Here is a 27690-nt window from a genome sequence, read left to right on the forward strand (position 1 = left end):
TAAGATGCATAAAAGATAAACCTCACATGCAATCAAAATATGTGACATGATATGGCCATCATCATCTTGTGTCTTTGATATCCATCTCCAAAGTACCGTCATGATCTCCGTCGTCACCGGCATGACACCATGATCTCCATCATCTTGATCTTTATCAACGTGTCGTCACATGGTTGTCTCGCCAACTATTGCTTTTGCAACTATTGCTATCGCATAGCGATAAAGTAGAGCAATTATATGGCGCTTGCATCTTATGCGATAAAGAGACAACCATAAGGCTCCTGCTAGTTGCCGATAACTTTACGCAATTGCTAATTTTCATCCGGATGAAAATTATTCATCTTCATCCGTTTTCTGAGTCGTACGTTCTGTTGTGTCGTGATTCGTGGTTTTTCTTTTTTTCCTGTCCTCTTTTGGGCGCTGACTTTTCTTATCGGGCCCGCTGAATTTTTCAATCCGACCCGTTACGCTCCCCTCGCTATCCTGCGTCCGTCGCTTCCTCCTATCTCTTTCCACTAGATCGGAATCGCGCCTTCGCGCGAGGCTGCCGGTCCCAGCATTTTGCCGAAGCATATAACACTATATTAGTAGAAACCAGGTATAACATTTGCACTTATAGAGGATAATAAAGTAAAGAAACATTTAATTGTGATAGAGCTTAAGATCAACATAAGTTTATAAGGCAGGATCAAGCTCGGTGCGTTCATACGACCGCAAAAGATAACCATTCGACACGAAGTTCGATACCAAAAGTAAGAACACATAAGAGGAGGTAATAAGAACGGAACATAATACAAAAGAGCCAACTACGGAGCCATAATCAGGAAGCATACTAATAAGTGCCACAATTCATCTGTCTTGTCGATGTACTTCATAGGGACTGCCTCACACGAACCTGATACTATCGAGCATCGACCACATTACTTACAATTCCTCTATGCTTTTGTATGGCCAAACGATAGCACTCCAATCATTTGGATTAGAAAGTTTCTTACAGAAGGACATGATACATGAATTTTTCAATCTGAACATAAGTACACAAGGCCTAAACAGTATCTATAGTTCTATGCTAATTTTCCATATCTATTCCATGGTTTAATAAATCTTAAGCACATGTAATGTTCAACACAAGCACATGAGTTGCAGGGTACCACAGGAATATGATCAGGCACGTGATAGTTATACCACATGAATACCTGATGGAAAAAATACAAAATTATTATAAAAAGTCAGTAACCAACTAAATGTAACAGTACACCTATCAAATTGAGTATACACATGCGCCCTGCCTGGGTCGGTGGCCCAAATCCTAACTCTGTGTGCAAATAAAAGTGTTCATACACAATAAGTTCATGCAACAGATTGCCCACCACATTCTTCTCAAATAATGATGCAGGCATGATTCCAAAATAAAATAAATACAGTTAACAATCCCTCCCCACGTAACACAACACTATGAATTAATTGTAACCATGTTTATTTGATCCATAATCACATTCTTTTCATCAGGAACAACTAACTGCTTACGGATTAAAAATATAGATTGGCCGAAGCGCCACACAGGCATCATCCAACAATTTTAATTATTTGCTAAAATCCCCGCTACCCATGGCAACAAACACCAACCTTGTTATTTTAATATTTTCTATTAACTACATTTCTGCCGAAAAGTGGTGGCACTTTCTACTCAAATCTGCAAGATGTAATTCAGCCAAACACTATATGACCGGGAATCTGACATACCTTCTAGTCTATCCAGGCAATTTGGGATCGATCTGTTCTATGGATTAATCAGATGACTGAGCGGAATCCCCAATCGCTGGCTCTGCCCCCACTTCTGCCGCACAGATTTGGCCGTCCACACTGCTTCCCTCATGGTGCGTCTACATAACCCCATTTACCAAAATTCAGGTTAGATGCAGAAATGCGGAAACAAATCCTTGCGGAACTGTGCACATCAGTAACACAAATCTGCACCTGTTAATCGGCTGCAGCAGGAACCCCGTCTTCACGGGTATCCGCAGGTCCCTTCTCACAGACGGTGGCTCGCCGAGGCTGCCGCTCTCGATAAAAGATGGATCCAGGCTCGAGAGGTAGGAGACAGCTGCTCCCAGTGACCCATGCTTGCGTTTACTCGGCTAATGTCGGAGTTTACTCGGCTGCTGTCGGAGTTACCGGAAAGCATCAATCCTGACCCATGGATCAGGACAGCGAAAACGACTCGAGCCACGGCTCTGTTCAGATCGCTCGATGGCGTTTAACACTCATATAGCATGCAACTTTCTCTCGCACTGAAACCGGAATAAGATTTTGTAAGCAAATATTATTTAGTAGCAAAAGAAAACACAAAATCCAATCATGTTAATACAACAGATGTAATATCATTTGGATACTATGGAATAATAATGAATGAGATACGAAATCAGTGTTTTAACTTTACATGTTTCACAAAGAAAATGCTACAGTGGGCCATGAGAAGCAAAGTTCACCTGACTTGTTCATGAAGAGTAAAAAGATCATGCAGATCTTCTGTTGAAAGAGAATTCCACTGTAAAAGTGAAAACAGAGCCATGAGAAATCAATTTACTTGGCTGTTTGAAGGATAAAAAAGCAAAAGATAACTTTATGTACTTGATCCTACATTTTGTCGTTCGCTTGTGCCTGATGAACAAACTTTCTGGAGGCATTCTTTTGTCATTTGACGCTGATATACCTATAGATGAATGTGGCAGATCATAGTCAGTGGAAGAAAGTAACCAGCAACTCGGTATTTCTTCGCTAGATAGTGTAAAAAGTGAAGTCATGAAGAATCATAGTCAGATCTTAGAGGTGCGGGAAGAGGGATTCTCTTTCAAACGGGAAATAAATATGAAGAATTCCCTAAGACTAAACCTTCCAAGTATTTTGCTATGGGAATAGCCGATAGAGATTACAGAAACCATAAACAAATCTTTTCCATCGATCAAGTCAGAGATTACAGAGCAGATATGGTAGTTAAGGAGCATTGCCAATTTGGCATTTTAAAATTCAAAGCATGGGTGTTATGTTACCATCCAAGTGTATGTAAAGCTTCAAATATCATGTGTGTGCTTTCAGAACAGGGTATTCGGCATACTTGACTGACTAATACAGTAAGCACTAAATACTAAGCTGCCATACTATTTTTTTGACAAGAGCTGCCATACTAAGTAATCAGTGACCCGCCAAGCTTAACTTAAGCCACATGGTTTATGATAAAAGTAAACTGCATATAGTTCAATGCGATGTGGAGTGGGCTGACGTGGTCAACTATTTCTTAGAAGATTAAAAGATATTCATGATTTTGTAATATAACAGATGTATGAGCAGGTATAAATTGGAATATCCAGGAGAACTGTTTCTTAGAAGATCAAAAGATATTCATGATCTAGTTATAGAAGTAAGGTCTCCCAATAAACATATTAAATCTGAATATTGATGTCAATACAAATGTGACCATCATACACTAAACAAAAAAGACTGTCAGAACCTCCTTGACCCTCCTAATAGCAATGATGGCATGCTTTTGAATACTCCCAAGATTAATTAACCATGGAAACAAAAGGAAATTCTCCTAACAGAACCTCCTTGATTGTCCTAATAGCAAAACCACACACACACACACACGTACATCAGACATCTCTGTAGTACTAATTCAAGTAGATCAAGAAAATGGGTAGCCAAATAGCATGGCATATATAGAATTGTAGATTAGTATCTAGCATAACCAGAAAAGTTGAAGAGCGCCGCTACTGCCGCTGCTCGATCCCTCACATCGCTGGGTCCGTCCCTAACCCCTAAGGTCTCCCAGGGCTCAATGGACCAACTGCTCGGAGGAACCAGCGACCGACCAAACCGAGCGCTGCACAAACACACACACACTCGCATGGCGAGGGGGTGGGTGAGAGGGGGGAGATGGAGAGGAGTGGAGGTACCAGATCGAAGCACGGAGGAAACGAAGTGGAGGGGGCGGAGGCGAGCGCTCCGAGGGCGGCGCAGGCGAGGGTGGCGAGCAGGACCCGGTAGGACGTCGAGGCCGAGGGCGACCGGGGGTCCTCGAGCTCGAGGGCGCAGACGGGGACGGGGAGGGCTCTGGTGGAGCGGAGGGGGCGGGCGCAGCGCGCCGTCCTTGCCGCCGTCGTCCCATGGGGAGGAGAGGAAGGAAGAGGATGCGGAGGCGAGATGACGGCGGTGTGGGGCTGGCCCTGGACGGGAGCGGGGCAGGGAGGCGCGGGCGGGAGGAAGAGGAGAGGAGGCGACGGCGGCGGCGGGGCTGGGAGGCGGGCGCAGGTTAGGGTTTTGAGGAAGAGAGAGGTGAGGCGGGAGGAGCTGGGCGCGGGGGAGGCGCGGGTGCGGGAGGGAGGAGGCGGCTTAGGTCATCCCATGGCAGTGGCCCACATTTTATACCCCTGTATGCAAAATTACAGAAATGCCCTCGGCGGGGCAGCGAAATTACAGGCGATGGCACACTGGAGGGCATACAACGGTCTACTATTCATTGTAGCAGTAACCTTTTTTGATCCAACGGCTGATATCGACCAGGAGTGAGATCGAACGGTCCACAACGCATCAAAAAATCGATCCGACGGCCGAGAGTCGCTAAGCTCTGAGAAGCCTCATGTTCTCCCTAGATACTTATATCAGGATCCTCGTCGTTTCCTCTTTACCATTCACACACGCGTCCCCTGGAACAACCGCGATGGACTGAGATCCGGTGCCTTGACTGAGCCAAGGCACCGGTGAACAGTGTGGTGCCTTGCCGACTTGGCCGTTGGATTGAAAACGGACAGGCAAGATCACGCACCGTAGATTATGTACTGTAGCTGGTCCTGTAGCACCGACCTGTGAAAGAACTCTGTAGCAGATTGTACTGTGGATGGTTCCTGTAGCAGTGGTCAGTAGAATTTGTTGTGTTTCTGTTCTTTTGTCAGTGGATATTTCTCATTTGTTTTTACAATGTAATTTCTAGTGCATTTACAGTGTAATTCGCTATGGATTTACAGTGTAATTGTGACTGATTTTACACTGTTATTCCTAGTAGATTTTCCAGTGTATTTTCTTAGGGGGTTTACACTGTAGTTTCTAGTGGATTGTACAGTGTAATCCCCAATGGATTTACAGTGTATTTAGTGTAATTGTTAGGCATGTTGCACTGTAATTCTTAGTGGGTTTTGTAATTCTATTTTTGTTTAGCATGTAGGTGTTCTGTGTTGTGCCTGCATGCGCTAGTTCAGTGTTGGATTTTCGCATCCGTGAAAGTGGTCCGGGACTGTAAATTTGAGTAATGTGTCACTTCTAGTGTCAGATCTCGTTTGTCCTGTGAGCTAGATTGTCCGGTTGAATTCGGCTAGTTATCTATTTCACTTCGCCTGTTGTTTGTTTCAGTTCAGGTCCCTGTGCATGTCCCTATCGGATGGGCTGCTTTTTGTTTCAGTTCAGATCCCTTTGCGTTGCTTGTACGGCTTGTCTCCTCGCTCAGCATCACCTACCCAACAACCAAACTAGTCTACTGTTTGCCCCGTATTCCTTCCATTTTTATTTTGTTTGTTTCCTGCATTTTTAGATGTTCTTTTACTGATTTGGTTCTTAATTTCAGTTGTACTTCCCTATTGGTCTTGATGAGCACTGGTTCTCATTTGTCGTTTGTATCAAAGATAAAGCTTTTGTGTTTCTTGATTCGGCTTATGGAGAGAACTCATCGTATCACAGAGATATTCGTGATGAGCTGGTAATTTTTCTTTACTACACGAATAGTTTTTAATGCTCCTGCTTTGTTCTAGTCCTCTTTTACTTTGTAGTTCCCATTTTTTTGTTTTCCCACAATATCTCAGTGGTATTTTACAGTGTAAATCTAATTTTTTAGGACTTCACAATAACTCAATTGATTTTTGCAATGTAATTTTCTTGTTTTACAGTGTAATTCTCAAAACGATTTTGCATTATAATTCCTTAGTGAGTTGTGTACTTTCAAAATGGTTTGCACTATAATTATACTTGTTTCTCTCAAATGCAAATTTAATTATCTTGTTTTTACAATGTAATTCTCAAAAGATTTTGCACTGTAATTCCTAGTGAGTTCTCTCAAAGTTTTTGCAGTGTAATTATCAAAAGATTTACAGTGTAATGCTCAAAGTTTTTTACACTGTAATTATCATTTGTTTTACAGTGTAATTCTCAAAGTATTTCGCATTGTAATTCCTTAGTGAGTTGTGTACTTTTTACAGTGTAATTATCAAAAGATTTACAGTGTAATTCTCAAAGTATTTTAGACAGTAATTATGTTTTGTTTTACGGTGTAATTCTCAAAGGATTTGCACTGTATCTTTTAGGGGATTTTTATAGTGTAATTCTCACAAGATTTACACTGTAACTCTCTTAGCGGTTTGCAATGTAATTATACTTGTTTCTCTCAAATGCAACTGTAATTATCTTGTTTTACAGTGTAATTCTCAAAGAATTTGCATTGTATCTTTCGTGCATTTTTACAGTGTAATTCTCGAAAGATTTACACTGTAACTCTCTTAGTGGTTTGCAATGTAATTATCTTGTTTTACAGTGTAAGAGTTTGCACTGGATTTTTACGGTGTAATTCTCAAAAGATTTACACTGTAACTCTCTTAGTGGAAGTGTAATTCTCAAAGTTTTTTTTCACTGTAATATCTTTTAGTGTAACTCTCTTAGTGGAAGTGTAATTCTCACTGTAATTTTCTTATTTGATACGGTGTAATTCTCAAAGTATTTTGCACTGTAATTTTTTAGTGTAACTCTCAAATGATTTTACACTGTAATAGTCTTGTTTGATGCAGTGTAATTATCTTGTTTTGATACACTATAATATCTTTTAGTGTAACTCTCTTAGTGGAAGTGTAATTCTCACTGTAATTTTCTTGTTTGATGCAATGTAAATCTCAAAGTATCTACACTGTAATATCTTAGTGGATATACAGTGTAAGTCTCATTTTTTGGATTTTTACTGTGTAACTATCATTGATTTACACTATAACTATTTTATTGGTTTTGTTAGTGGGCTTTATAGCGCAATTCTTAGTGGTTTTACTTGTAAATTTTAGCACCATTTGTACTAGTATCCATTTCTTTGCTCTAGTGCACTTTTAGTATTTTTTTCTTGAGTCTTTTGTACAGTAAATTGGTTTGGTATGCATTTCCTAATTTTTTTAGTTGCAACACAGATTCATAATTTCATCGGGCTTTAGGATACTTACATCACTCCTATGATGCATAAAAGGATTAACTTCGAAGAGTTCGATGTGTTGTACCCAGATGTCCTTAAGCAAGATACTCGGTCTGCCTTTTCATGTTCATTTTTTATTTGTTATATAGATTTGTATGAAAGGTTTATTTATTTATTTGTGTTCTTTTGTATCTTTTCAACGATGATTGTGGTGTCTTCACATTTAAGTATATGGAGATATTCACACCAAGAACTCAGATGGCAAACCTTTTATGCAGTGCAGACATTCCAAATCTTAGGATCAGATATGTGAATGACATGTTTTTCAGCCCCATGAACAGTTGCGCTAGTCTTTCGTAACTAATTTCTTTCGTGATGTATGTTCTTTACTTTCCTTGTCATTTGTTTCATTTTCTTATTCTCCTTTTAGCTTCTCTTTTCTTTTTACTAATATTCTGGGTCTCTTTGAATTTCTGTGTGTAGGGAGGCAATGCCAAGTGAGGTTCAGCATGTGCGAGGTCCTAGCACAAATGGTGGCTGAGTTCTTTTTTTACTAGCATGCAATCCAAGTGCGGTTCAGCAAGTGAGGCAATGCAAAGTAACATGCAAGCTGAGCATAGCAGTATTTTTTATTTTAGTAGGGGTCGTATGTTTAATCTTACACTGTAATTATTAATGTTTAATCTTAGCAAACTATTTGGATTATTGGTGGATTTACAGTGTCATTTTAGTGCATTTTGCAGCGTCATCTTTCAATTCGACGATCCAGAGAGGTGTTTTCATAGTCATCTCCGAATATTTGCCATCTCGGAATATTTTCGATTTCATTTTTCTATGATATGTCTTTTTATATGAAAATTGGTTATTTACGATGTACGATGATCCCTGTTAAGCATCCATGGCTGAATGGTTAAAGCACCCAACTCATAATTGGTAAATTTGCGAGCATCTTACACTGTAATTCTTAGTGGGCATGGTAGAAATTAGTGTGGTTTTTAGTGGATTTTACACTTATTTTCTTGGTGGTAATATCATTTGTAATAGACAGCCCCATTTTCCTGTTTTGTAGGTGACATCTTCTGGTCCTTTCCTCCTCCCTTTTTGGTTTTGCTTTAGCTGCTTTTCTGTTCGGTCATGGAGTAGCTTTTGGCTGTATCAGTGTGCTTCTTTGATTTCCTGTTTGTAGCTGCTTTTCTATCCGGGTTGGTAAAGTTTAGTTGTGGACCCGTTAGTCTGTTTAAAAGCTGGGGAAGAAAAGAAAACCGAGGACAAGGGAAACGGGACAGGGGACAGTTGTCAACCGTTAGTTGGATGGAAAATATGGATGAAAGCAAATTGGATTTCATCCGGATGTAGAATAGACAGTCCCTAACTTTAACAAAACATGATCATCTCATACAAAAATTTATACCTCATCACCTCTTGACCATATCACATCACAACATGCCCTGCAAAAACAAGTTAGATGTCCTCTACTTTGTTGTTGCAAGTTTTACGTGGCTGCTACGGGCTTCTAGCCAGAACTGTTCTTACCCGCGCATCAAAACCACAATGATTTTTCGTCAAGTGTGTTGTTTTAACCTTCAAAAAGGACCAGGCGTAGTCAAACTCGATTCAACTAAAGTTGGAGAAACAGACACCCGCCAGCCACCTGTGTGCAAAGCACGTCGGTAGAACCAGTCTCATGAATGTGGTCATGTAATGTCGGTCCGGGCCGCTTCATCCAACAATACCGCCGAATCAAAGTAAGACGTTGCTGGTAAGTAGTATGACTATTATCGTCCACAACTCTTTGTGTTCTACTCGTGCATATAACAGCTACGCATAGACCTGGCTCGGATGCCACTGTTGGGGAACGTAGCATGCAATTTCAAAAAATTTCCTACGATCACGCAAGATCTATCTAGGAGAAGCATAGCAACGAGCGGGGAGAGTGTGTCCATCTTAGACCAAAAGCGGAAGCGTTTAGTAACGCGGTTGATGTAGTCGAACATCTTCACGATCCAACCGATCCAAGTACCGAATGTACGGCACCTCCGTGTTCAGCACACGTTCAGCTCAATGACGTCCCTCGAACTCTTGATCCAGTTGAGGCCGAGGGAGAGTTGCGTCAGCACGATGGCGTGGCGGCGGTGATGATGAAGTTACCGGCACAGGGCTTCGCCTAAGCCCTACGACGATATGACCGAGGTGTTAACTGTGGAGGGGGGCGCCGCACACGGCTACGAATAATTGATGTGTATTCTAGGGGTGCCCTCCCCGCGTATATAAAGGAGGGAGAGGGAGGGAGGCAGCCTAGGGCGCGCCCAAGTAGGAGGAATCCTACTTGGGCCCCTAGTCCAATTCGGCCCCCCTACCATATTTGGACAAGGGGGAAACAAAGGAGGGGGAGGGGAAGGAAGTAGGAGTCCTACTTCATACTTTCCTTTTCCTCCTCTCCTTTCCCTTTCTCCCCACGTGGTTGACCCTATAGGGGGCGCACCAGCCCCTTGTGGGCTGGTGTGTTCCCTTACTTAGCCCATTAAGCCCATATCTTTGCCGGGGGTTGCCCGGAACCCTTCCCGTGGCTCGGTATCACCCAGATCACTTCTGGTGTCCAAATACCATCGTCCTATATATGAATCGTTACCTCTCGACCATTTCGAGACTCCTCGCCATGTCCGTGATCTCATCCGGGACTCCGAACAAACTTCGGTCATCAAATCACATAACTCATAATACAAATCGTCATCGAACGTTAAGCGTGCGGACCCTACAGGTTCGAGAACTACGTAGACATGGCCGAGACACATCTCCGGTCAATAACCAATAGCGGAACCTAGATGCTCATATTGGCTCCTACATATTCTACGAAGATCTTTATCGGTAAAACCGCATAACAACATACGTTGTTCCCTTTGTCATCGGTATGTTACTTGCCCGAGATTCGATCGTCGGTATCATCATACCTAGTTCAATCTCGTTACCAGCAAGTCTCTTTACTCGTTCTGTAATGCATCATCCCGCTAATTGCTTGCAAGGCTTATAGTGATGAGCATTCACTACTGCAGGATGCTGCTAACGCGACATTACGATCAGAGACCCTTCGATGAAACTGTGTGCGATGCCATAATCGCAAACGGTGGTGTAAAAAACCGTCAAAAAGGTGCAAAACGTTTTGCGATGGAGGATGCATCAAACACGGCTCAGATTTTAGTTGCGTGTGCGATGCAGGGCATACGGTTCAATTCAATCAACCGTTTGCGATGAGGAGGAACAAAAGAAACGGGCAGCCAGATGAAGGTGTGTGCGATGTACAACATACGGTTCACTCGGATGAACTGTTTGTGATTAGGCAACACAAAAGAAACGGTCAGCCCGATCAAGGTGTGTGCGATGTACAGCATACGGTTCACTCGGATGAACTGTTTGTGATTAGGCAAGAGAACAGAAATGGTTCAATATAACAAGATGTGTGTGATACGCGGCAAACAGGTTTGTAATCAAAAATGTTTGCGAAGACCGATAATAACACAGACAATTGCTTCTAATATGACATATGTGATATGCTCTGTCTACAGAACATCTATTGGCCATTGTGGCACGGGCGGTCATCCGGATACGCCATAAGGATGCGAAGAGGCATTCCTACCAGCAAGGACTAGCTGTTCCACTAGTAGCTCATGTAAGAAAACTATCAAGTTAAGTGTGCTCAGGCTGGAGCAGCCATCAGATGGGTGATTGGATGGGAAATTAGTTGTTCCCTCAACTAATTTAACCTCGAGGTCCTTGTTTTTTTTTAACACATGTTAAAGAAGGTCTACCGCATTACTTTTTGACAATGTGCGATACGTGGCATACAGTTCATCCATCCGACCTGTTTGTGATGGAATAGGTTGTGTGTGTTGTGGGCAAACGCTTGCTAGTTCAATCGTTTGGGATTGATGAATTCATCACCGACGGGTTCCCTAGTGTGGTCCGTGTTTATCTGATCATCATCTACTTCTTGTGCTAGCTCGATGTTCCTTCTATGCTATGTTTCCATTAATTGGCGGCGTTTTATGAACACGCCACCGTTTCCCGCCATTTCCTCACCTGTTTCCCGCCACCCTGCTCTATTGCGCATAGGCGGCGCGCGACGCACGGAGGTGACAAGCACGGCCTATAGCACATCCACCTTTTCCAAGCATGCCAACCCACCAAAGCGCCGCCTCTGCCATCAACCTCGTCGACGAGGAAAACGAGAAGGCGCCACGGCCTATCGAGGCCGAGGCGCTCCCCGGCAACGCGATGGACGACGCCGTGATGCGCGTCATCGCCAGGGTTGAGCAGACCTTTGGCGCATGGCGCTTGAGCGCCACGGATCAAGATAGGCATGTCAGCGCCGACAAGCTGCAGCTCGCCGCACAACATGATCGATGGCGCACCGCAGAGCAAGCTAGGCGCATCCGCGCCAATAGGCTGCGGCTCGCCGCACGGCGAGACCATTGGAGCGCTGCAGAGCGAGAGGCGCGGCGCACCGCACATCAAGAGAGGATCCATCGGCGCTTGCCTGCTGTCGACACGGCGTCGCAGCTACGTACACGTCCTGTCAGTACCCCCATTCCTCGCCAGGAGTGGGCAGAGGCCCTCAGCGCCGTACTTGCACCAGAGGCCGGCCGTGTCGTACTTGCACCGGACGCCCGCTGCGCCGTTCGCATGGGTGCCTCTGTTCGCCTTGTCCGCAGCTCGCTGGATGCCAACGTGCCGGTCCATAGGCTCGACCGCCTCCTTGGCCCAGGTGTCCACCTGGGCGCAGTAGAGGAACATTGTCGTCGCATCCTCGCGCTGGTAATCTCCGATGAAATAGCCAACTTGGTGAAGGAAATATGCCCTAGAGGCAATAATAAAGTTATTATTTATTTCCTTATTTCATGATAAATGTTTATTATTCATGCTAGAATTGTATTAATTGGAAACATAATACTTGTGTGAATACATAGACAAACAGAGTGTCACTAGTATGCCTCTACTTGACTAGCTCATTGATCAAAGATGGTTATGTTTCCTAGCCATAGACATGAGTTGTCATTTGATTAACGGGATCACATCATTAGGAGAACTATGTGATTGACTTGACCCATTCCGTTAGCTTAGCACTCGATCGTTTAGTATGTTGGTATTGCTTTCTTCATGACTTATACATGTTCCTGTGACTATGAGATTATGCAACTCCCGTTTACTGGAGGAACACTTTGTGTGCTACCAAACGTCACAACGTAACTGGGTGATTATAAAGGTGCTCTACAGGTGTCTCCAAAGGTACTTGTTGGGTTGGCGCATTTCGAGATTAGGATTTGTCACTCTGATTGTCGGAGAGGTATCTCTGGGCCCACTCAGTAATGCACATCACTATAAGCCTTGCAAGCATTGTAACTAATGAGTTAGTTGTGGGATGATGTATTACGGAACGAGTAAAGAGAATTGCCGGTAACAAGATTGAACTAGGTATTGAGATACCGACGATCGAATCTCGGGCAAGTAACATACCGATGACAAAGGGAACAACGTATGTTGTTATGCGGTCTGACCGATAAAGATCTTCGTAGAATATGTGGGAGCCAATATGAGAATCCAGGTTCCGCTATTGGTTATTGACCGGAGACGTGTCTTGGTCATGTCTACATAGTTCTCGAACCCGTAGGGTCCGCACGCTTAAAGTTTCGATGACAGTTATATTATGAGTTTATATGTTTTGATGTACCGAAGGTTGTTCGGAGTCCCAGATGTGATCACGGACATGACGAGGAGTCTGGAAATGGTCGAGACATGAAGATTGATATATTGGAAGCCTATGTTTGGATATCGGAAGTATTCCGGGTGAAATCGGAATTTTACCGGAGTACCGGGAGGTTACCGGAACCCCCCGGGGGCTTAATGGGCCATAGTGGGCCTTAGTGGAAGAGAGGAGAGGCGGCCAGGGCAGGGCCGCGCGCCCCTCCCCCCTAGTTCGAATAGGACAAGGAGAGGGGGGCGGCGCCCCCCCTTTTCTTCCTCTCTCCCTCATCTTTCCCCCTCCACTCCTAGTCCAACAAGGAAAAGGGAGGGAGTCCTACTCCCGGTGGGAGTAGGACTCCTCCTGGCGCGCCCCTTCTAGCCGGCCGCACCTCTCCCCCTTGCTCCTTTATATACGGGGGCAAGGGGGCACCCTAGACACACAATAATTGATCGTTTGATCTTTTAGCCGTGTGCGGTGCCCCCTCCACCATAGTCCACCTCGATAATACTGTAGCGGTGCTTAGGCGAAGCCCTGCGTCGGTAGAACATCATCATCGTCACCACGCCGTCGTGCTGACGAAACTCTCCCTCAACACTCGGCTGGATCGGAGTTCGAGGGACGTCATCGGGCTGAACGTGTGCTGAACTCGGAGGTGCCGTGCGTTCGGTACTTGATCGGTCGGATCGTGAAGACGTACGACTACATCAACCGCGTTGTGCTAACGCTTCCGCTTTCGGTCTACGAGGGTACGTGGACAACACTCTCCCCTCTCGTTGCTATGCATCACCATGATCTTGCGTGTGCGTAGGAAAAAATTTGAAATTACTACGTTCCCCAACACTTGGAGCTCGAGATCGCCCTCCAGATGTACCGCGAGCGTGTCGACCACTTGGACGAACGCCTGCACGAGTTCAGGCAGAGCCACGAGCTACCCTAGGCAAGGGCTGCTGGTCATGGTCTCATGGACACGTTTTATTTTGAAAAGTCATTTCGACGTGGATAGCTATGTATTCACAGCAATCATAGTATTGCTCTGTTTATTGCTCTGTTTCAATGTGTGTGTATACGCTTCCCATTCTGTATATGTGGATGATAACAGCTAGGTTCAAATTAGTATACAAAAACAGATAGAAAATGGAATTCATAATATATATATATATATTAATTGTTCATTAGATCATCAGAGAATATATATATGTATATATATAATATCATCACATATACGTGATGATACTTAACTACTAGGTACAATGCATAAAATTGAATATGAACAATAGTAAAACTAATAATCCCTCCTGGGGCCAGTATTCCGGCAGCCCCTCGCCAGCAGCTCCCTGGTGCGCGGCATCTTCCCAGTGCGGAGGCAGTACTCCGACTCCTTCACCTCGTAGCTGTTGACGTACCGATCTGCCTCTTGCTGGCGGACGCGCGCGGCCGATCTTGCCATTTCGTTGGGCGCCCACCGGAGCTCCTCGTCGGTGGCACGCTGGAGCTTATCAGCCCACCTCCACGCAGTGACGACACGCCGAGTGCCTATGACCTTCCTCGCGAAGTACCCGTCTTCGTACACCTCCTCGGCACGACGATGCGCCCGCCCCCAAAGCTTCGTCGCCTCCTTTTTCCAGGAGGCATCAGGGGCTTCACAGGCCGCCAGGTACCTGGCTTCCTCCTCTGCCATCTCCTTCTTGAACGCCACTTGCCTGGCTTTCTCAGCCGGCGGCAGCGACTTCCACAGACAAAGATTGTACTGGCCCCAAAACCAATCCAAAGTTGGGGGGTCCGGCGCAACCTCGTCAGGCAGCGCATAGGGGTCCTCGTCGCTGCTAATCGAGTGAGCGTCCTCGGGGGCGGTGACTCCTCGTCGGCGCGTGGGCAGACTGACAGCGCCATGGCAGTGATTTGAGAGAGAGAGAGAGAGAGAGAGAGAGAGAGAGGGCGAGCGAGGGGAGGATGTAGATGAGAATACAGGCCGGACGACGTGAGCAAGGTAGTATTTATTGGCGGCCGGAATCTAGATCGACGGGGACAGTACACACGCCGGTCGCTGGAATTTACGAGTACTGTAGTTTGAATTACACACAATTCATGCAGCGAATCCGTGTGTGAACATAATAGCTGATGGTTTCCAATACAGAACCGTGTCTGATTAATGATCCCCGACAATCACCTACCAAACCTCGAGCCGCGAGATAGAGTGCCAATCGTGTGGGGGCCGGTTGTCTTGCCAGATCTTTACATTTTGTTTTTTGAACACCAAATATTTACATCGTCTGATGATTTTTGAACTCGCACACAAGTACGCAAAAATATGATTTTTCAAACCGTTTTGGTTAGGCGTTGCATTAGATGTAGTTCAAATTTGAATTCCGGTCATTAAATGGTTAGAAAATCACTTAAATGTCTTTAAAAGGTCAAATGACCCCTGAAAGTTACCAAATTTTCACATGACAGTTGCACGTTAAACGTAGGAAAAAATTTGAAGGTCGTAAGAGGAAGCTATCTCCCTTTCGTCATCAAACATGCATTGTTCCCTCTCAGAACCACGAACCTTCAAGCGAGTTGCTCCGATTTGTGAGGGGTGTGTGTCCAAACGTTCGTCAAACATGCCAATTTCTTGACCACATCATCTTGGTGAAATCAAGCAAGGTTTCATGTTTTTCTGATCATTTTTTCATTTTCTAGAATTAAAATGCCATGGAATGCACTCCATGCATGTGCCCATGCCTTGACACCAATATGTTTGAAAATTCCTTCTAATTTACTGCACATGGAATTAACTCGCACACAAGTACACAAAAAATATGATTTTTCAAACCGTTATGGTTAGGCATTGCATGTAGATGTAGTTCAAATTTGAATTACAGTCATTAAATGGTTAGAAAATCACTTAATGTCTTTAAAAGGTCAAATGACCCCTGAAATTTACCAAATTTTCACATGACAGTTGTATTAGTGCATGTTAAACGTAGGAAAAAAATTGAAGGCCGTAGAGGAAGCTATCTCCCGTCCGTCATCAAACATGCATTGTTCCCTCTCGGAACCACGAACCATCTAGCGAGTTGCTCTGGTTTGTGAGGGGTGCGTGTCCAAACGTTCGTCGAACATGCCAGTTTCTTTACCACATCATCTTGGTGGCATGACATTACATCAACCAAGGTTTCATGTGTTTCTGATCATTTTTCTATTTTTTGAATTAAAATGTCATGTCACTCCGTACATACACGTATGCATGTGTGTCCATGTCATGAGACTAATGTGTTTGAAAATTCCTTCTAATTTACTGCACATGGAATTAACTCGCACACAAGTACACAGATATGATTTTTCAAACCATTTTGGTTAGGCGTTGCATGTAGATATAGTTCAAATTTGAATTATGGTCATTAAATGGTTAGAAAATCACTTAAATGTCTTTAAAAGGTCAAATGACCCCTAGAATTTTCCAAAATTTCACATTACAGTTGTAGTAGTGCACGTTAGACGTACAAAAAATTTGAAGGCCGTAAGAGGAACTTATCTCCCGTTCGTCATCAAACATGCATTGCTCCCTCTCGGAACCATGAACCTTCTAGCGAGTTGCTCCAGTTTGTGAGGGGTGTGTGTCCAAAATTTCGTCAAACATGCCAATTTCTTTACCACATCATCTTGGTGGCATGACATTACATCAACCAAGGTTTCATGTGTTTCTGATCATTTTTTAATTTTTGGAATTAAAATGCCATGGCCTGCACTCCATGCATGTGCCCATGCCTTGACACCAATATGTTTGAAAATTCCTTCTAATTTACTGCACATGGAATTAACTCGCACACAAGTACACAAAAATATGATTTTTCAAACCGTTATGGTTAGGCGCTGCATGTAGATGTAGTTCAAATTTGAATTACGGTCATTAAATGGTTAGAAAATCACTTAAATGTCTTTAAAAGGTCAAATGACCCCTGAAATTTACCAAAATTTCACATGACAGTTGTATTAGTGCATGTTAAACGTAGGAAAAAAATTGAAGGCCGTAAGAGGAAGCTATCTCCCGTTCGTCATCAAACGTGCATTGTTCCCTCTCGGAACCACGAACCTTCTAGCGAGTTGCTCCGGTTTGTGAGGGGTGTGTGTCCAAACATTCGTCAAACATGCCAAATTCTTTACCACGTCATCTTGGTGGCATGACATTACATCAACCAAGGTTTCATGTGTTTCTAATCATTTTTCTATTTTTAAATTAAAATGCCATGTCACTCCATGCATACGCATGCATGTGTCCATGTCGTGAGACCAATATGTGTGAAAAATCCTTCTAATTTACTGCACATGGAATTAACTCGCACACAAGTACACAGATATGATTTTTCAAACCGTTTTGGTTAGGCGTTGCATGTAGATGTAGTTTAAATTTGAATTACGGTCATTAAATGGTTAGAAAATCACTTAAGTATCTTTAAAAGGTCAAATGACCCCTAGAATTTTCCGAAATTTCACACTACAGTTGTAGTAGTGCACGTTAGACGTAGAAAAATTTTGAAGGCCATAAGAGGAATCTATCTCCCGTTCGTCATCAAACATGCATTGTTCCCTCTCGGAACCACGAACCTTCTAGCGAGTTGCTCCGGTTTGTGAGGGGTGTGTGTCCAAACTTTCGTCAAACATGCCAATTTCTTTACCACATCATCTTGGTGGCATGACATTACATCAACTAAGGTTTCATGTGTTTCTGATTTTTTTTGGAATTAAAATGCCATGCCACTCCATGCATACGTATTCATGCATATGTGTCCGTGTCGTGATACAAATATGTTTAAAAATTCCTTCTAGTTTACTACACATGGAATTAACTCGCACACAAGTACACAAATATGATTTTTCAAACCGTTTTGGTTAGGCGTTGCATGTAGATGTAGTTCAAATTTGAATTACGGTCATTAAATGGCTAGAAAATCACTTAAATGTCTTTAAAAGGTCAAATGACCCCTAGAATTTTCAAAAATTTCATATTACAGTTGTAGTAGTGCACGTTAGACGTAGAAAAAAATTGAAGGCTGTAAGAAGAAGCTATCTCCCGTTTGTCATCAAACATGCATTGTTCCCTCTCGGAACCACGAGCCTTTTAGTGAGTTGCTTCGGTTTGTGAGGGTTGTGTGTCCAAAGTTTGGTCAAACATGCCAATCTTTTTACCACATCATCTTGCTGGCATGACATTACATCAACCAAGGTTTCATGTGTTTCTGATTTTTTTTGAATTAAAATGCCATGTCACTCCATACTTAATTGTGTCATAGCCGTTAGACCAATATGTTTGAAAATTCCTTCCAATTTACTGCACACGGAATTAAATTGCACACAAGTACACGAAATATGAGTTTTCAAACCGTTATGGTTAGCTGTTGCATGTACATGCAGTTCAAATTTCAATTACGGTCGTTAAATGGCTAGAAAATCACTTAAATGTCTTACAAGGTCAAATGACCCCTGAATTTTTCCAAAATTTGACATGACAGTTGTATTAGTACTACAAAATTTCTCGTTCCTTTAAAACACTATCCGTTGGCAATTTATTCCAAATTCGTCTTTCACAGCTAATAAAAAATATCTACAACATCACACACAGTTGTTTTCTAGGAACCGTTTGCGATGAAAATATCTGGGTCTATTTAAGTCTCCCTCCTTAAGCTTCGCCGGCTCGTCTGCTCTAGTGTCGGCAACCCTCGAATACACGAATCCCGATCCCCATTACCGCACCCCCTTCTTGCAAAGATGACATCGTGGAAACGCTTCGTGAAGGCCCGTACGATGGCTCCCCCTCCCTCCCGAGCGCCGCCGCCTGCGCCGAGAGCGCGGCCGCCTACGCCGAGAGTGCCGCCGCATCCGCATTGAGCGCGGCTGCTTCCGCCGAGAGGGCGTCTGCGGCAGCGGACAGGGCAGCTGCAGCAGCCGAGACGGCTGCAGCTGCTGCTGCGACGGCGGCTGCAAACGCTGAGAGTGCTCGAGCTGTCGTCCGTGCCGCTGATGTCGCCCTGGCCCGGGTCGAGGCCATCCACGCCAAGATCGAGGATGCACATGCCAAGATATTCCAGGCCACCTCGGACTCCAGCATGCAACCCACGTATGAAAAGGAGACGGTGGCCATGGAGCACCTGCTTCCTCATGAGGTCGCCGAGCGGGAGCTGGAGATGCAAGAGGCGGCGGAGATCGAGGAGCGCCGGGGGGAGGAGTTGCGTGTGGCCGAGGTCAAGGTAGAGAAGAGTTTTTCCGTCGAGGAATCGGCGGTGGAGTACCAACACGAGCTCTGGCGCAGCCACTACTATGAGTACTACAACCTTGAGGGCGGCGCCGAGGACGAGGACGCGGTCGACTTCAGCAGGGGGGACGCGGAGTCCACCAACGGCGGCATATCGCTAGGACAAGTCATCGACGTCTCATCTCATATCGGTGATGCATAGGCCGGCGCGGCTGTGGATTTTTAATTATGCGTACTTAGGCTTTGTTTTTAATGCTGGTCTTTTGTTAGAGCAATGTTTAGGTTAACTGGCTCTGTGTAATTACTAAAATCTCTCGATTCAGTAAGTGTGGTATGTCTGCTATACGCTCTTTCATGTGCCCAAATTAGCAAGTGATGTTAAATTATGCAATGACGTACCCGGGGAAATTTCCACCAAAATTTGAATTATCAAACTCATCCCATGCGCGTAAAGCAGAAGAATCGTTTGCGATGCACACAATCGTTCAAAGTGAATGGTCCGGCGGCACCGCGCGGGTTCAAAGTGAATGTGCCCATGCCTTGATACCAAAATTTGAATTATCAAACTCATCCCATGCGCGTAAAGCAGAAGAATCGTTTGCGATGCACACAATCGTTCAAAGTGAATGGTCCGGCGGCACCGCGCGCAAAGTTTCCCTCCACATTTCCACAATTTTGGCCTACCGCCGAAATATCTACCCCCGCCCCCTTCCCCACCCCCTTTTCTCCCCGACCAAAAGTCACATTTCCCATGTTTCCTCCTTCCTTCCTTCCTTGCTAAGCTATAGCCGCTTCCTCGCTCTCGCCGTCTCGCATCCTACCGCCGGGGTCGCCATGGTCTTCTTCAAACAGTGGTTCCTCCTCCGGCTACTACTCCTTCACCACCCGGGTATGCCTCTCTTCTCTCTCTCGGGTTATGACTTGGAATGAAGGACTTTTAGCCGAAGGTCAATTTGAGTCGTTTCTTCCTCTTGTAGCTCCCTAAGACCATCAGTGGCAACGAATGGAGCGGGGTGGCTGAAGATCTATCTGCTCGTTGTCACCATCAATCTCCATGCATGAAGCTAGTTGCGTTTGATTCTATGGACTGTGGGAGGAAGTTTCTGGCATGTGCAGAGAAGGTTAGACCCTCTTTCGTTGTTACAAATCATTTGTTAGATGTGATTCAGACACTGTCATAGTCCCAGCCCATTCATACCACACCTTCAACCAAACGCATCCTAAGACAGTGTCACAGTTTGTACCTAGTATCTTAAATTGTTGCCATCTCATCAGCGGTGCCATTAGAAAATTATTTGGCACCGCTTCAGCAATTTGTGCAGCCAACTTTGGTCCACACATCCAAGCAGCCAAGCAGTAAAATACTAAATCTTTATGGCACGAAGGAACTGGGCATCGGAGCAACTACGTGCTCCGGAGTCCGAGTCCCTAATTTTTTTCCCGCTGCATCGGCTCGCCAGTGCAGGGCACCGGTGCGAGATGTAGCAACAGTTGTCTTTACCCCAGTTTTTGCATACATAGTGGACGGACTTAGTGCTATTAGTTCTATGTTACTAAATTTGTGCATGTACACACGTGTTAGTATCAATTTGCTGTCATCCAAACACTGTCACTATGCTGTTGCAGTTATATTTACCTTCCTCATAAAAAGTTTAATTTGTTATTTATTGTACATGAGTAAGAACTTGTAGCGTCGTTGTAGTTAATTATAGCTTCTGATGTTTCAGAATTTGGTTGTTGTCTCAGTACCAATTATTTCATTTGCACATTGATCTTTTTGAGAAGATATGTCATAATTAACATGTTTCTTCAGTTTTTCAAAATAAGCATTGGTGATTTTCTATGTTGCTATAAACTCATTTCCCCTACAATTGTTACTGATCTAGTTTTAAATATTACAGGATGAACGGAAGTGTTCTTACTTGGAGTGGGTTGATCAAGAGTGGCCACAGTCTTTGAAGATGTGCCTAACGAAGCTCTGGAGCATGTATGAGGAAGAGAACACAAGTAGGCTTAGAGAAAGTCTTGTCAACGCTGAAGCATATTTCAAGATGCGGGATAAAAAGTTGAAGGTGGAGAATGAGCTCAGATTTTTTTTAATCAGACTTTGCTAAGATGGTGTTGGCGAAGGAGGAGGCACTTTCCCAATTGGCCCGTGCAAAACAGGTTCTTACTGAACTGAAAGCAGAGGTGGATAAGACGAGCCTGGATGATCTCGGTTAGGGAAATGAATATATTGTTCTTATGAAGTTGAACTAGCTATATGTTGTACCGTGTTGGTTTCATGTAGCTACCGTATTGTGATGTTATAATATATTTATGTGCCTGATATGAAATTGGCAAACAGTTGTTCGATATGAAATGCGAATTTGCGTAATACTGGAATTATTAATTGTAAACTAATAAACCTGCTAAATGTGTCATGGACCTTTGCAAACGGTTCTAGCAGTAAAAGCGCTTGCGATGGATAGCCCAATGCCACACAGTTTTCTTTATCAAATCGTGTGTGATATAGTTGATAAAAGCAAACAGTTAACCAAGGAAGACCGTGTGTGATAGTTACACCTTTCACACACGAGCCTACACATAAAACTGTGTGGGATGTACGTCCGAACGGAAACGTTTTCCCTGGATTGACTGTGTGGGATGTAAATAAGAACGGAAACGTATTCCTTGGATTGACTGTGTGTGATATACATACGAATGGAAATGTTTTTCTGGGATTCACCGTGTGGGGTGTACATACCTACGAAAATGATTTTCTCGGATTACCGTGTGGGATGTACATACCTACGGAAATGCTTTTCTCGGATTACCGTGTGGGATGTACATACCTACGGAAATGATTGGGTTTCGATGCCTCGCCCGATCGCACACGGCCCCAGCCTGGGTCCCGGGAGGGCCTATCCCCGACGATTTTTGGGTCGTGTGGGAAGGACACCCTATTGCACACACTCACTTGACGACGGTTCCAAATGTCGTCGCGGAAAGGGGTTAAAATCGTTTGTTTAGGACCGACACGCACCAGTGATTACCGAGAGGGCCCAGAGATACCTCTCCCATACATGGAGTGACAAATCCTAATCTCAATCCAGAATTCGATAGATATCTTGGAAGAGCTCAGAATGTTGATGATGTTCACGACACATTTGTAGCGAGAATTTATGACGAGGTAATCGATCGGCGATGACATTAAGTCAAAGGAATGATGAAGCAAAAATTTATTGGAACCAGGGGTACGACACAAACTCTAAATCAAGCTTGCTGTTCAAGGCGAAATGATATGACGAGGAAAATCGACGTTAGCTTAGCTCAGCGTCGAAAGTGGTGCTCCGGGAATAATGACCAGGTAGCACAGTTAAAATCGGCACGATAATGACATAGCCGAGCAGGCTAGGGATGACGTGATCGAGTACGAACTCGTAAACAAAGGAGATTACTAAGAGTTGTTTAATCGTGATGCGGACTCGATTCAGTTATCGATGTCCTTGAGTGTTTAATAACTCGGACCCGTGAAAAATTGGAGTCAATGAGAATGTAATACTTGATGGAGAACTCATAAGAAGTTATGCCGTTCCGTGATAATCTCGAGATACCAGGGGGGTAATACTCGACGACAAACCAAAGTAGAGGTTGGACTGGGGTATTGCTCTGCAGAAGACAAGTGCCTAACTTGTACGAGAAATGGTGCTTAAAGGAGAACATGGTCGGAACCACGATTGCAAAAGGCCAGATCCCAGATATAAGATGAACTTATACCAAGGGAATAATTAATTTAAGAAAAGCTTTAATGATAAGATCTACATCGTGTCCATGGGCATGAACGCAAAGTTCAAGGTCGACTCCCACTTCTTCAATGCATAACCTTTCATTCACTTCTCGCGTTTGATGAAGTTGCAGTGTTGAAAATTTTTATCTGGCAAAATACCAGAAGAGTATGACTCATGAAAACTTTCGAGTTCACACATATTATGAAAGGCATAGGTTCAACCCATCAAGGCATCTTAGGAACATATACCACAAACTTCGGAGTAAATATTACAAGCTCGAAAGAAGAGCATTGTTCAAAAACAGATGATACAATTTACCAAAGGCATTATATACCCATGGAAAGGCTCACAGGGCTATTCAATATGAAGGACACTGTCGGATAAAATACGACAAAAGAACCGATGGTCCCCAAGGGATCTGATGTGAGCATCGGTACTCAAGCAGAGGAAGAAGAATGCAAGGAGATCTGATTATAGAAACAACTGACTAACTCAAAGTTCAAAAGCACAAGAATTATGATTTCCAAATCAGGGGGTCAGAAGCAACGCTCTGATCAAGGATGGATAAGTTGAGTAGGCTTAGGGGTACAATCGATGGCAATTTGATAGGTCGAGATCCAGCTCACGTTTTAAATGACGTCTGAGCCGGAAGAATGAATTCTAGGATATGATTGAGGATTGTGAGCATTCGCAACAAATTGAATCAACGGACTCAAAATGATAATGACAAGAGATGCCAATAAGATTACGAGACTTCTGGGATTAACCATAATGCAAGCAAACAAGAATTTCAAGAGCAATAGGCTCCTGAGGATTTTAGGAAGATCGAATAGTATTTTGAAGACTATTGTGGAATACTTGAATCAACTGGGGATGACCGGATACTCGGTAAGTGCGAGAATTATCGGTAGGGGTATTCAGGTGACAAAGAACAGCAAGGCAGTAAGCTCAAAGGATTCTCGGAACAACAGAGAGAATTTCGGGGTATCTTGTAATAACAAGATCAACTGGGAAACATTGTATGAGTGGCGAGTATACGTGGTTATCCATAGGAGTTTATCGATGAAAGGGAATTGCAAAAGCGATGAACACAAGTTCTCGGGTTATCAGCGGAGAGTATCTTCAGGGTCTTCACGTGCAGCAGACGATCATTAGTAATAAGGGGCTCTCCGGGTGAAAGTGATAACGAGATCCTAATGTTAGATTTAGTAAAATTCACTTAACCCGAATAGAAGAGAGATCAGAGTCCCAGAGTATAGAAAAGGAGTAAAAGATCCTAATACCACCCAATGGCGACGTGGGCCCGTAAGACACACAGCCATGTTAGTAAAAGTTTTGTAATGTCTAGACTCGACTTCGGCCAAGGAGTGTGGAAAGGGGGATTCCTACAGGCAGTCGGCTCTGATACCAACTTGTGACGCCCCCGATTTGACCATACACTAATCATGCACGCAAATGTGTACGATCAAGATCAGGGACTCACGGGAAGATATCACAACACAACTCTAAAACAAAAATAAGTCATACAAGCATTATAATACAAGCCAGGGGCCTCGAGGGCTCGAATACAAGTGCTCGATCACAGACGAGTCAACGGAAGCAACAATATCTGAGTACAGACATAAGTTAAACAAGTTTGCCTTAAGAAGGCTAGCACAAAGTAGCAACGATCGAAAAGGCAAGGCCTCCTGCCTGGGACCTCCTAACTACTCCTCGAAGCCGAACTCCTTGTAGCATCATCCTCGGGATCTCTAGCTCCTGGACTCCAGCATCTGGTTGCGACAATCAGGTATAGAAAGGGGAAAAGAGGGAGAAAAGCAACCGTGAGTACTCATCCAAAGTACTCGCAAGCAAGGAGCTACACTACATATGCATGGGTATATGTGTAAAGGGGCATATCAATGGACTGAACTGCAGAATGCCAGAATAAGAGGGGGATAGCTAGTCCTGTCGAAGACTACGCTTCTGGACATCTCCATCTTGCAGCATGTAGGAGAGAGTAGATTGAAGTCCTCCAAGTAGCATCGCATAGCATAATCCTACCCGGCGATCCCCTCCTCGTCGCCCTGTTAGAGAGCGATCACCGGGTTATATCTGGCACTTGGAAGGGTGTATTTTATTCAGTATCCAGTTCTAGTTGTCATAAGGTCAAGGTACAACTCCGGGTCGTCCTTTTACGGAGGGACACGGCTATTCGAATAGATAAACTTCCCTGCAGGGGTGCACCACATAACCCAACACGCTCGATCCCATTTGGCCGGACACACTTTTCTGGGTCATGCCCGGCCTCGTAAGATCAACGCGTCGCAGCCCCACCTAAGCACAACAGAGCGGTCAGCACGCCGGTCTAATCCTAAGCGCGCAGGGGTCTGGGCCCATCGCCCTATGCACACCTGCACGTTGCGTACGCGGCCGGAAGCAGACCTAGCCTAGTGGCGTTCCAGTCCAATCCGGCGCGCGCCACTCAGTCGCTGACGTCACGAAGGCTTCGGCTGATACCACGACGCCGGGATACCCATAACTACTCCCGCGTAGATGGTTAGTGCGTATAGACCAAATGGCCAGACTCAGATCAAATACCAAGAACTCGTTAAGCGTGTTATGTATCCGCGAACGCCGACCAGGGCCAGGCCCACCTCTCTCCTAGGTGGTCTCAACCTGCCCTGTCGCTCCGCCATAAAGTAACAGTCGGGGGCCGTCAGGAACCCAGGCCCACCTCTACCGGGGTGGAGCCACCTGTCCTTTCAGCCCCCTCATCAGAATCACTTGCGGGTACTCCTCGAGCCGACCCGACTTTAGTCACCACATGTGTCATGTATAAATGTATATAGTATATACCCGTGATCACCTCCCAAAGTGATCACGGCCCAGTAGTATAGCATGGCAGACGGACAAGAGTGTAGGGCCACTGATGGAACACTAGCATCCTATACTAAGCAGTAGGATAGCAGGTAAGGGTAACAACTGTAGCAACAATGACAGGCTATGCATCAGGATAGGATTAACGGAAAGCAGTAACATGCTACACTACTCTAATGCAAGCAGTATAGAGAAGAATAGGCGATATCTGGTGATCAAGGGGGGGCTTGCCTGGTTGCTCTGGCAAGTAGGAGGGGTCGTCGATTCCGTAGTCGAACTGGGCAGCAGCAGTGTCGCTCTCGTAGTCTACCGGAGAGAAGAGGGGGAAGAAACAGTAAATACAATGCAAACATAAGCATGACGATGCGTGACATGACAATGAGCGGTGCTAGGTGTGTCCTAACGCGACAGTAGGTGGTACCGGTGAAGGGGGGAACATCCGGGAGGTATTCCCGATGTTTCGCGTTTTTCGGACAAATGGACCGGAGGGGGAAAGTTGCGAGTTCGATAGGTTAGGGAGGTGTGGTGGACGAACGGACTGCGTATCCGGATTCGTCTCGTCGTTCTAAGCAACTTTCATGTTGAAAATATTTTAATCCGAGTTACGGATTAAAAGATATGATTTTCTAAAGATTTTATTAATTTCTGGAATTTAATTAATTATTTAATTTAATTCGAAACTTGGATTTATGACATCAGCATGATGTCATGCTGACATCAGCAGTCAACAGGGGTTGACTAAGTCAAACTGACATGTGGGTCCAGTGGGACCCACCTGTCATTCACTGTTTAGGTTAATTAGTGCTTAGCTAAATAATTACTGTTTAATTAAATTAAACAGGATTAATTAACTTAATTAATTTAGTTAATTAATTAATTAATTAATTATAATTATTTTTATTTTTATTTTCTTTATTTATTTATTAATTTTTATTAATTAAATTTATTCCTATCATTATTATTATTATTATTAATTTATTTTATTTATTATTTTATTAATTAATTTATTCTTATTATTATTATTAATTTATTTTATTAATTAATTTATTATTATTATTATTATTAATTTATTTTATTTATTATTTTATTAATTAATTTATTCTTATTTTTATTATTATTATTAATTTATTTATTAATTTTTATTATTATTATTATTCGTTCTGGGGCTGGGCCCCGTTTGGCAGTGGCCCATAGGCCGAGGTGGTTCGGGCGCAATGGGCGCAACGGGCGCCGGGCGTCGGGCGTCCGCCCGAACGGGACTGGCGAGGGGGCGCGGCGGACGAACGCCGTCGGGGCGCGGCGAGGCGAGGCTCGCCGGCCGGCCGCGGCAGGCGGAGGCGGGGGCGAGCGACGGCGTGCGGCGGCTTGGCCGGAGCAGAGCCGCAGCAGGGGACGGGCAGAGGCGGCCACGCACGGCCACGGGCGCGTACGGGGGCGAGGGTGCGGGGCGAAGCCAGAGGCCAACGCCGGTGGGAGGCAACGGCGGCGCGGTGCGCGGCCAGGCGCGGCGGGCGGGCCGTGTACGGCGAGGCGACGACGGGGAACGGCTCGGGCGCGATGGCCATCCAGAGGAGGCGCGACGAGCGCGGGAAGGCCGCGAGCGAGCACGGCCTCGGGCGCGCGGTGACAGGGGAAGAGGGGAGAGGAGGAGGGCGCTCACGGCGGGGCTGTAGGGACGGGGCAGCATGCTCGAGGTGGGGGGAACGGGGACGGCGCGGACGGAGTGGAGGCAGGCCGGCGAGGGAGCTCCGGCGAGGTCCTCGGGCGAGGGCGTCGAGACGGCGATGAGGCATGGCCGCGGCTTCTGGTGGTGTCGCGCGAGGGAGAGGAGGGCGAGGAGGTAACGGCGACAGCGATCCGGGGTGATGGCGTCGACGGGGTC

At 44.8% G+C, this 27690-nt stretch overlaps 1 protein-coding gene across 1 annotated transcript; it reads right to left on the reverse strand.

The window, feature by feature from the left end:
• Nucleotides 1-885: 885 nt before the first annotated feature.
• On the reverse strand, nucleotides 886-27601 carry LOC123158253 (proline-rich protein 36). Its single transcript, XM_044576319.1, has 8 exons — nucleotides 27094-27601; nucleotides 4837-4901; nucleotides 3954-4388; nucleotides 2642-2713; nucleotides 2490-2548; nucleotides 1978-2291; nucleotides 1744-1883; nucleotides 886-1196 (listed from the first exon to the last, which is right to left on the reverse strand). The coding sequence occupies exons 1-6, from the start codon at nucleotides 27599-27601 to the stop codon at nucleotides 2258-2260; spliced, it is 1173 nt and encodes a 390-aa protein (XP_044432254.1). The 3' UTR covers nucleotides 886-1196; nucleotides 1744-1883; nucleotides 1978-2257.
• Between the last annotated feature and the right edge of the window lie 89 nt (nucleotides 27602-27690).

Source organism: Triticum aestivum, chromosome 1D (genome assembly GCF_018294505.1).
Source record: "Triticum aestivum cultivar Chinese Spring chromosome 1D, IWGSC CS RefSeq v2.1, whole genome shotgun sequence".
Classification (NCBI taxonomy): Eukaryota; Viridiplantae; Streptophyta; class Magnoliopsida; order Poales; family Poaceae; genus Triticum; species Triticum aestivum.

What these genes read in the sequence shown, in the direction of transcription:
- LOC123158253 (XM_044576319.1), bottom strand. Translation starts at nt 27,601, where the DNA reads ATGCCTCATCGCCGTCTCGACGCCCTCGCCCGAGGACCTCGCCGGAGC. An exon ending in TTCCTCCGTGCTTCGATCTG is followed by an intron (nt 2,714 to 3,953) that starts GTACCTCCACTC and finishes ATTCATCTATAG; the next exon opens with GTATATCAGCGTCAAATGAC. An exon ending in ACTCTTCATGAACAAGTCAG is followed by an intron (nt 2,292 to 2,489) that starts GTGAACTTTGCT and finishes TTCCGGTTTCAG; the next exon opens with TGCGAGAGAAAGTTGCATGC.